At 36.2% G+C, this 11,403-nt stretch overlaps 2 protein-coding genes across 2 annotated transcripts; one reads left to right on the top strand and one right to left on the bottom strand.

The window, feature by feature from the left end:
- On the top strand, positions 1-4,422 carry LOC110819038 (vacuole protein). The gene is made up of 6 exons (XM_022048121.2): positions 1-328; positions 466-561; positions 1,769-1,809; positions 2,288-2,405; positions 2,980-3,060; positions 4,033-4,422. The coding sequence occupies exons 1-6, from the start codon at positions 149-151 to the stop codon at positions 4,087-4,089; spliced, it is 573 nt and encodes a 190-aa protein (XP_021903813.1). The 5' UTR covers positions 1-148; the 3' UTR covers positions 4,090-4,422.
- A 4,450-nt stretch (positions 4,423-8,872) lies between these two features.
- On the bottom strand, positions 8,873-10,404 carry LOC148253260 (uncharacterized). The gene is made up of 3 exons (XM_088222373.1): positions 10,056-10,404; positions 9,791-9,885; positions 8,873-9,733 (listed from the first exon to the last, which is right to left on the bottom strand). The coding sequence occupies exons 1-3, from the start codon at positions 10,402-10,404 to the stop codon at positions 8,873-8,875; spliced, it is 1,305 nt and encodes a 434-aa protein (XP_088078499.1).
- Positions 10,405-11,403: the final 999 nt, after the last annotated feature.

The following is an 11,403-nucleotide window of genomic DNA, read 5'->3' as shown; positions in this document are numbered from 1 at the left end:
ACCGCAGAGCAAATGACAAGCGCAGGATAAAAAGGTTTGTTAAGGATTTCTATGATTTTCTAGGGTTTAGATTTCCAGTTACCAATTCAGCAGGAATTATCCGTGAGCCGAGAGAAATTTCTCGGACGGTCAGAGAAAGAACAAGAACATGAGAAACGAAGACCCCGATAATGTACCAATAGCTTCCTCGAGCACCAGACTGAGGACCACGCCAGACCCGTTCTTGGTCGTTTGCAGATGCTTCAGCCTCATAACTGCTGTCACCGCGATTCTCTGCATTGCTGTCAATATCCTCTCCGCTGTTCGTTCGTTCAAGAACGAAGCTGATGTATATATATCATATATTCTCTTTAGCACGTGCATCTGTATTCTTGTCTATATGCGCATATGCATGTTATCTATTTGTCTGCGTATGTCCATAGAGCATGTGCTTATGATTGTTATGTGGTGACGGATGTTGTGTAGATATTCGACGGGATATTTCGGTGTTATGCTGTGGCTATTGCATTTTTCGTGGTTCTTGCGGAAACGGAATGGGGATTTATCATCAGATTTTGGAAGGTTTTCTTTCTTTGTTTTATCTTGTGAAATCTTGAAGACGAATATAATAATATATATATAGTACTTGAAATCTGCCCCTTCTTTTCGTTGCCTTGTTTTATCCTGTTAGGTAAATTATTTGGCAGTTAATGAATCTTATTAAAGGAAGTCTGCCGTATTGGTTTCCTGTTGATTTCTATTATAGCTTTATGTATTAGGCCTTTTCGCAATTATAAGGAAATGAAACTTAACTATCACAAGAAGCATGATTTTTTTTTCTTATTTTAGATTATTATCCTGCCATATTCAATTCAAAAACTCATTCTAGTTATTTGGTCCAAGAGCTAGGTCTATCTAATACTTTTAGACATTTTTATTTTGTTGGTTGAAAAACAAATGTGAATGGAGAATGCCTACCAGCTCTTGGTTATCTGTAACTTGATCTACATTGAAGTTGTTAAAGCTGAAAGTAAGTGAAGATGGCTGATAAATGGAGATACGTGATGCTGGACATCCAAGACTTATTGTAATCGATAAGTGAATGATGAATCAATGAGTTTATAAAGCATCCATTTAGTGAAAAAAACTATTTCAATTTCCACTAGATGTGAAATGAACTCTAAGATTTCCATATTTTCTAATTAAAATTCATGTTCCTACTTCTTTGGTGTTAATTTATATTCTGAAAGGTCATGGTTACTCAGTTATTGTTTGATTCAGGAGGGGTCATTGTGTTATAATTCAACTCTGAAAAGATTATTTCATTCAACCCAAACTTGTAAGCAGATATACTTCCTCTAAAAGTGATGTCACATTGTTTCCTACCTTTAATTGAAGCTGTTTGTGTACAATTAAAAGGATGCTCTTGGATTTTCCTTTCTCACTTTTGTTGGTTGAATTATTCAAATGCCAGTATATTTTGTTCCATGGAGAGCAATACTCATTAAGTGACAGTAAGAATAAGCACCTCAGTAAAAACTATTCCCTAAATCCAACAAGTCCTCTTTGTGCAAGGAAGAAAAAGAAATTCTACAGCTACTACAGGATTTGCTTCCTTGCCCATGTTGTAGAAGTTGCAAAATAAGGAAAAGAAGTAATGATGTTCCATTAGGGAATTATTTAAAATTTTACTTTTATTTAAATGTTTCAGCATATATATTTTGTCCATCTATGATACTTTCCTTTGTCACGTAATTCTTATGTTCATATTATTCTGAACATCTTTCAGGTATTGGAGTACTGGGCTGGTAGGGGTATGCTTCAGATCTTGTATGTTTTGTGCTTAACAAGAACTTTCTTTTTTATTCTCCTCTTTTTTCCATTGTGTCTTTGAGATTTTTCCTGTTATCAATCTAGTTCCTTCATAATATCAACCTAAATCCAACACAATAACAAGGTTAAGCATGTTTGGATCCTAGGAAGATGCCCCTCTATGGGGGCTCGTAGCATCATTCAAACGTGAGCACTGAGACTCCCATTTCATTGGTTATAGACAAGCTTTAATTGCAGCAAAACATATTGTTAGCTTTTAAAAGAGGGCTAAGTGTGACCACAGAGCAATTTATTTAGAATATAGTGCAAGCATCACAAATCTCCTTCAAGATTGAGGTCACTGCAATATAACTTACATTGGACTGTTATCTAACCTTGAGAAACTACTTTTAATCCATTGTGCATAACCACATGCTCTCTAACATGCACATACAACATAAATAATACGTTCACCTATAGTTTAATCTTCCTTCAGTGTTGCTGTGATGACAAGAGCTTTCCCTGATTATACTGCCAAGCAAAAGGATCTTGTCCTTCTTCAAAATATAGCAAGCTATATGCTCCTTGCTTGTGGTGTAGTCTATACTATTTCGGTAAGAAAATAGAAGACCATCAACTTGCTACATAATGGTGTAGCAGTCCTTTTTTCCTTTTCTTTTTAGTATAAATATCTTACTTTTTTTTCTATTTAGATTGGTAGAAATCTTTGTTTAAACATCTTAACGAAAAATTTGAAGTTTAATTAATTTAATCCTTAGTTTATTTCCAAAAAAAAAAAAAAAAAAATTAATTTAATCCTTAGCTGATTCAACCTAGCTTTCTCGCTTTTTAATATGTCTTGCTCAGCAGGTTGAGGAGAGATTCAACTAAATGGCTTCATTTATTAATTTTCTTTGGTTTCAACAGCTTTGATTTAGCCAAATAAAAAGGATTCTAGTTTTTTTTTAAATTTTTTTTATTGGTTATCTTTTTTTTATCTTCTCAGGGTTGTCTAGTTTTGAACTCCCCTTGTGCTTTGTGAATAACTTTCTCTTTTTCTTTTTCAGAAAATGTTTACTTTTTAGCTGGAACTTGCTGGTCACTTGTGTTTAGATATGATTTTTTATTTCATAATTCGTATATAAAAATAGATAATGTTGAAAACCTAATTGCATTACGAACTACCAGGGACTTCTATGCATTGGCTTTCTTAAACGTGCTAGGCAGCTGAAAGAAATTTCGAGAGAGGAAGCAGTCAGGGATCTAGAGGTAAGCAATCATGGATTCATAATTAGAAGTCATCTGAGAGTTTAAATGATGTTTTGTCATTCAAAAGGCTTCTCTTCCTTTGCTCTTGATTTTTGGTGGTTTAGTTACAATGATTGATTCTATAGAGGTAGAGAATGTGATTAGCACATGACCCCAAAAAGTCATTTGGTTGAGCATCATGGTTGCAAGAAAAGATTTTGGTAATCAGCCAATGAAGATCTAATAAAGGACTCTAGGACTAGACAATTTGATAATGAAAAACCATCATATTTAACTAGTTTCGTGAAAATGTTATAGTGTACCAATAGATTGACATGGCTTCTGCAACATATTTTAAATTTAGACCATCTAATAGGTTATTTGGATTTACGTGTAAGTTCCATACATCCAGGAAGGAAATACTTCCTTTGGTTCGAGCTACTAAATATCAGGCCTTAATTTTTAATTGTCTTCTAAACATATATGGAAACAAATGAAACTTAAGCCTGACCTTTAATTGCTTTCCAACCTCAGAATCTGATGAACACTATTAGATGCCACTATGGTGACCAATAATCCATAATACCCCATTCCTTTAAATAAAAGTGTGTGAAACACCAAATTTAACTTTTATTTATGTTCTGTCTGCGTGTATGGTCATTGCTTAGTTTCCTAAGTGGCCATCTACCAGGATTCCTATCGGGTAGGTGGATTCAAATCCGCAGACTGGTTTTCAGCCTTCTATACTGGGGTATATCCCCTCAAAATTGGCCAGCAAAAGAAAATGTGTACACCAGTCTGTATTACATTGTCATATGGTTCAGTTTTATCGCATGATGGCCCTCATACTTGTGTTAAATTGTCCTTTCATCCGTAATGTAAATATGGGGAGCTACTTGAGTTTTATAAATATTTAGCTCTTCTCAATTTCATGCTTCCATCAACAAGGAGTTCATAAATAAATAAATGATTGGATTTTGTTGACAACTACAGGAATTGGAGCGACGCAGAGCGGAACTTGAACAACTTCTGGTGCCAGAAAGAGCTTGAAATGATCCATCTGATCAGCAGGAAAATCTTTGTTTACCATACCACAGGAAAGTGGCTGCAAGTTGTTCGTCGGGTGTGTCAAAACTGTGTTTGGCCAATTGTTTAGCTCTCACACCGAGTTTCTTAGAAACATAATACCTGAGGAGCATGTCCAGGATTGGGAAGATGTATAGCTTTGTGTGAAGACATTTTTATAATTCTTTTATATTCTCTATATCAGGCAATTGTTGATTTTAAGTAAAAGAGGTCTCAGTTTTCCTGGCCCCTAAACAAATCCTCCTTGTGTTTAATTTTGATTTTGATATTAACTTGTATACCTTGGAAACTACTTAATCATAAGCAGTCCCAACTGAGTCTATATAGGCATATGTTATTTTCCCTCAAATTGGAGTAAAGAGGGAAAAGACATTTTTATGGAGACAAAATCTCCAATAAGCGTTGCCACCACAGTAGGTAGAAATTTGGGATTGAAAGTTGAGTCTTCAAGGATACCCTGGCCAGGCTGAGGTTGCACTTGGGTGAACTTGGGTTTGAACCTTGTGCTGGACTAAGGTTATTCTTTTAGTTGGCTCGAAGCATGCTCAGATTGAGACTGTGGTCTATGTCGCATGGGGCCAACACCATTCCTCAGGACAACCCGAGCCGGGACCATACCTTATGCCAGGGTCTTTTGTTGACCCATGCTTTCTTCCAAGATTGCACCCCAGGTCTAGTGGCGCAGGCAATGTTTTGCGGTCTAAAGCCTCGTGATGCCAGAAAAGGCTGTCTATTCCGAATTGGGTCGAACCAAATACAAAAAAGTACAAAGTTCGTTTGAATGAGGATCAAACCAAAGTAAGAGAGGGTCAGACAAAAATTTATGATCATCGAACTCAAATAAGGTTTATCCTAAACACTTCATCCATCTGAGAAGGTATCATCAAGTTTTTGTATTTTATTGAGAGTTAAGACTGTACTCTGCTGATAAGAAAATAAAACGTGAAGACATTGTTTATCTAATAATCCATAAGAAGACATTGAGACTTTGTTTGTATCAGTTTTTACGTACACAGATATACATATATTAGTAAACATAATTCTTTGTAAAGGCTCATATACATAAGAACCTAGATTTTTTTTTTTTTTAAAATGCGTCTTTTAATTAAAATCTTGTTATTTAATTATTTCTACAAATAAAACCAGTATAAGTGTAGAAAATAAGTTGGAATTGCGAGACGAAACCTTAATTATAATAATTTTGGACTGATTTCGAAGACTCCCTTTGGACTGAATCGACATGCCTACTCTTGTAAAGCATTCTAATTATAATAATTTTTTGTCTCTGGAAATTTATTTTTAATTTATAAATTTGGATTTTTTGAAAATTTTTTGGTCAATTTACCATTTCTTCTTATACTTATATGCAATGTATATAAAATTAAAAGAAGATATAAGAGTAGATTGTCTTTATTGATGTAATTTATATTATATTTATAATTTTAGTAGAAATTAAACATTATATTATTTTTAAATAAGTTGATTTTTATAAAATATAAAAAAGAAACGTAATGTTTAAGAATTAAAAAGTATATATATATATACACATTTTTAGTATTTGGATTTATTAAATTAACTATAAGAATATTGATGTTTTAATTATTACATTATAATTTTTTAAATATTAATATTTTTAGTATTTGGAATTTATACGTGGCATTCTGAAAGAAAGAATTAACAAAACGTATGATCCAACTACCTTGGATGAATTGTAGGGGAATGAATTTCGCATTTAAGAACGAATTATCTCGCAGAGGAAAAACCCTCCGAGCAAATGACAAGCGGAGGGGAAAAGGGTTTGCTGCGGATTCCGATGATTTTAAGGGTTTGGATTTCCATTTGCCAATTCAGTAGAAATTTTCCATGAGACGAGAGAATTTTCTCGGTAGGGCCAAAAAAACACCAAGAACATGAGAAGTGTTGGATCGAATGAGTAATAGCTTCAAAAGAAGCTGAGACGGTGAGCAAATTTAGAGAGAGAGAGTCAAGGAGAGAGAGAGAACTGCAAAACAGAGTTCAAGACTGCAGCACCCTCTGTTTCTTTAATTTCAGAAGAATTTGGTTTCTTTTTGTTTTTTTTTTTTTGAAGAGAGGAAAAAACTAACTTTATTGAATTGCACGATTACATTTATAAACACGGAGTTGTGTTTGATTACACCAAAGATGACCTGATAAAATAAAACTCAGAAATTCATGTTAACACGCTGCATGGCAGCTGCACAAGTTGCGGTGAGGTACTTTCTTCACAACCTACTTTTGAATTTAAATTTGAATTAAGTAAATGGATAAGATCGGTAAAATCAACACTCCCCCTTAACAATTTTATCCCTGATTCCAATTTTTCTTCGCAAGTCCTTAAACCTAGCCTTAGGCAGCGACTTTGTAAAGATGTTTGCAAGCTGCTCATAAGTTGGGCAGTGTAGAAGACTAATTTCTTGGTTTTTCGTAGCATCTCGAATGGCATAGAACTTTACTTTGATATGTTTGGTTCGTCCATGCATGACTGAATTTTTGGTGATAGCAATTGTAGACTTGTTATCTACTCGTATTACGGTTGGTCTGTGTAATGCATACCCCATGTCTACCATTACTTGCCTCAACCAGATGGCTTGATTTGAAGCCGTGGCAGTTGTAATGTATTCCGCTTCAGCTGTTGATTGTGCAACTATCTTCTGTTTCTTTGAAGCCCATGAGAAAGCTCCTGAGCCAACAGAGAATACATAACCTGAAGTACTCTTTGTATCATCAATACAATCGGCCCAATCACTATCTGTATATCCTAGCAGCTCACCTACTTTAGCATCATACCATATTCCAAAATTACAAGTCCCCCGCAAGTACCTTAACACATGCTTAGTTGCTGCCATGTGCATCTGTTTGGGAGCCGCCATAAATCTTGATAGAAGGCTCACTGCACATAACATGTCTGGCCTTGAAGCAGTGAGATAGAGAAGACTACCAATTAGACTTCGATAGGTACCCTTATCAACCTCACTTCCACTGTAATCCTTTGACAGCTTTAGATTAAGTGTTAATGGAGTTCTTACAACTTTACACCTTTCCATTTTAAATTTAATCAATATTTCACGAGCATATTTGGACTGACTTAGGAAGATCCCTCCCTTTATTTGATTGATCTCCAGTCCAAGAAAATAAGCAGCTCGCCCTAGACTTGACATCTCAAATTGATCTTCTAACTACTTCTTGAATCCATCTATCTCTGTTTCATTGTTTCCCGTGACTAATATATCGTCCACATACACAATAGTGTATATCTTTACTTCTCCTTCAATTTTGGCGTACAAAGTAGTTTCAGTTTTGTTTCTCTTAAAGCCACACTGTAGAAGATAATCATTCAATTTCTTATACCAGGCTCGGGGTGCCTGCTTCAATCCATATAAAGCCTTATGCAGGATATACACGTGATCTTCTTTTACTGCAACTAAAAATCCCTTTGGCTGTTCCACAAATATTTCTTCCTTCAGGTCACCATTTAAGAAGGCAGCCTTGACATCCAAATGCATTACTTGCCATTAAAACTGGGCTGCAAGTGCCAAAATAAGACGTATGACTTCATGTCTTGCTACTGGTGCAAACGTTTCAGCAAAATCAACACCAGGTACTTGCGCAAAGCCCTTTACAACCAACTGAGCGTTATATTTGTTAATTTTACCTTCAGGATTTTGTTTTAGCCTGAATACCCATTTTACTGCGATTGGTTTCTTGTTTGCCGGTCTTAGAACCAGAGTCCAGGTTCCATTATTCACAATTACACGTATTTCCTCTTCCATAGCTTTAACCCACTGAATTTATTTTACAGCTGCTTCAAAGGTTACAGGTTCGTCCGCAGTAAGGCTGCAGCGTTCATAAATATCGGCGAGACTTTTCATTTTATTTGGTCTTATGCTTTCCTCATTTAAACTATCACCTTCTTCCTCTGTTACATCAATTGAGCTAGATGTTAGAGTTGGACTGAATTTGGTTATAGCTTCAACAGTTAAACAATCTGTTTCTATTTTCCTTTTCTCCCAGTTCCAGTAGCTTGTTTCATCTACCAACACATCTCTCTGGATCATGAGCTTATTGTTTTTCAAGCTCAAAACCCGATATGCTTTTTCTTCTGCACTATATCCTAAAAATAAACCCAATTCAGCCTTCTCGTCCAGCTTTGTTCTTCTGTCATTTGAAACATGACAGTAACAAATCGACCCAAACACTTTCAGATGCTGAGTTGATGGTTTTATGCCATTCCAGGCCTCCACGGGTGTCATTCCTTCCACTGCCTTTGTGGGCAACATGTTGAGCAGAAATACAACAGTGTTTACTGCCTCAGCGCAAAGCACTTTTGGTAAATGTTTGTCAGCAAGCATATTTCTTGCCATTTCCACGATGGTTCTATTCTTCCTCTCCGAGACACCATTCTGTTGTGGAGAATATGACGCTGTGAGTTATCGTTTGATCCTATTTTTGGAGCAAAATTCCTTGAATTCACCGGAATTGAACTCAAGTCCATTGTCTGTTCTTAAGCACTTCAACACACATCCACATTCCTTCTTTGTCAGGACTTTAAATCTTTTGAATTCGTCTACTATCTGAACTTTGTTCTGCAGAAAGCACACACAGGTCATCTTGGTAAAATCATCAATAAATAAACCAAAATACCTGTTTCCATTCATTGAGTTTTCACTCATTGGACCACATATGTCGAGTGAATTAGTGCAAGCTTTTGATTTGCCCTTCAATATGTCTAAGTAGGAAATGTTTGTCGAGCCATTTTTCCCAATTGGCAGACACCACAAACCTTTTCGGTAGCTCCTATATTTGGAAGATCCTTGGTTAGATCTCCCTTTTGCAACTGAAGTAACTCAACAGCATGATAATGGCCAAAACGTCTATGCCACAGCTTCCCTTCAGGTATTGTGACAGCGTTTGCCATTTCAACTACTTCTTGGAGATTCAAGGAGTACGCCTGGTTCCTTTTTGGAATGAGAGCAATCAATTTATCTTTAGGATTATGGATTCTACAGCATTGGTTTTTGAATAAAACTGAGTATCCATTATTGCTCATTTGATTTACACTAAGTAGATTTTGAGAGAGAGTGGGAATGAAATTCACATCAGTAATAAGTTTCCTACCTTCCCTCGTTTTTGTAGCAACATTACCTTTGCCTTTTATGGATTCCAGCATATCGTTTCCAAGTCTTACTTGGCCTGTTGCTGATTTGTCAAGTGACACAAACATGGTTTCATTCTTGCACATGTGAGAAGTGCAACCACTATCAACAATCCAGAGGCTGTCGTCTTCCACTGTCAATTCACTTAAAGCAACAAGAATTGTATTACTTTGTTCACTGGATATCTCAATGACATTTACATGTTGCAGCTCCTGCTTGGATTGTGCTGCTTCCAGCTTTTGTTTTTGCCTACAGAACTTCTCCTTGTGGTCAAGTCTTTTGCAGAAGTTGCATCGGACAGCTTTCTTTCCCTTATACCAGCATTCACTCTCAAAATAATTTGTGAGGGAGCAGATGTTGCAAGGAGGATACTTTTTCTGTTTTCTGGAACTTTGGTTTCCAGTTTGATTTCCTCCATTCCTTCTGCCTTGATACTGATTTGAAGGGGTAGCTTTGGTTTGAGACGAGAATAAGGCTCATTCAGTAGGTACACGAGCATGCATGTTGACACGTTGCTCCTGTGATTGCAGCTTTTTGATTAGTTCAGCTGAAGAAATCTTATCAATATCTGCAAGTTCCTCCAAGGCTGAGATTTTAGACTCAAATTTTGGTGGTAAACTTATAAGAATTTGCTCTATCACTCTTGATCAGGAAAGTCCTCCCCCAACAATCTCATTTTATTCACAATATCCGAGAGTTTGGAGGCATAGTCCCTAACAGACTCATTTTCTTGCATTCTGAGTAATGCAAACTCACTTTTCAGCCTCAGTAGTTTGATCTTCTTGCTTATGTCTCCTCCATCAAACTCTTCCTTCAGTTTCTCCCATGCTTCCTTGGGTGATTCATAGTTCATAATCCTACAGAAAACCCTGTCCGAAACCGCTGAGAAGAGGCAAGCAATTGCTTTTGGTTTTTGGGCCTTCTCTTCCTCGTGTCTTTTAATCTGGTTCAATGTAGTCGTTTCTTGTAGTGAGGTTGGTTTGCTATCGTGTATAATAACATCCCATAAACCCAGAGCTTTAAGGTGAGCTCGCATCTTTATTGCCCACATATGGTAATTTTCTCCGCTGAATGGCGGTGCAGGGGTAGTTCCTAAGGTAGCCATCAGGTTTGAGAAATTTTTGATTCACTTGATATGTAGGAGAACCTGCCTCTGATACCACTTGTTGGATCGGATGAGTAATAGTTTCAAAAGAAGCTGAGACAGTGAGCAAATTTAGAGAGAGAGAACTGCAAAACAGAGTCCAAGGCTACAACACCCTCTGTTTCTTTAATTTCAGAAGAATTTTGTTTCTTTTTGTTTTTTTTTTTTTTTGAAGAGAGGAAAAAACTAACTTTATTGAATTGTACGATTACATTTATAAGCACGGAGTTGTGCTTGATTACACCAAAGATGACCCGATAAAATAAAACTCAGAAATTCATGTTAACACGCTGCATGGCAGCTGCGCAGGCTGCGGTGAAGCACTTTCTTCACAACCTACTTTTGAATTTAAATTTGAATTAAGTAAATAACGAAGGCCTGACAACCTACCAGTAACTTCCTGGAGTTCGAGTCTGAGGACCACACCAGACACCTTCTTGGTTGTTTGCAGATGTTTCAGCCTCATAACTGCTCTCACCGCGATTCTCTGCATTGTCTGCATGCATATTATCTGTGTCTGAGTATGTTTATAGGTGAATGCATGGGTATGTGTTTGTGATTGTTATATGGTGATGGATGTTGTGTAGATATTCTGACAGGATATTTCGGTGTTATGCTGTGGTGATTGCATATTTCGCGATTCTTGCGGAAACGGACTGGGGATATCAGGTTTTGGAAGGTTTGCTTTCTCTGTTCTATCTTGAGAAATTTTTAAGAGGAATATAATATAGAATAGTCTTCATTCCGCATATCTTTTTTGCATTCTTGCATCATGTCTTACATAAGAAGGACGCATGCATATGCAGTAATTTCTTAAAATTTATTAATAAAAAATACTATTTTACATCTATAATACATTATTTCATACCACTTTGCATCTGTAACCTTCCAAGATATTTATTCCAAAAAAAAAAAGAAAAAATCACAAAAGAGAATAGATAAAACGAACCTTCGAAAACT

The sequence above is a fragment of the Carica papaya genome, chromosome 6 (genome assembly GCF_054855325.1).
Source record: "Carica papaya isolate Zhongbai chromosome 6, ASM5485532v1, whole genome shotgun sequence".
Classification (NCBI taxonomy): domain Eukaryota; kingdom Viridiplantae; phylum Streptophyta; class Magnoliopsida; order Brassicales; family Caricaceae; genus Carica; species Carica papaya.
This window is presented reverse-complemented; position numbering and strand designations above follow the sequence as displayed.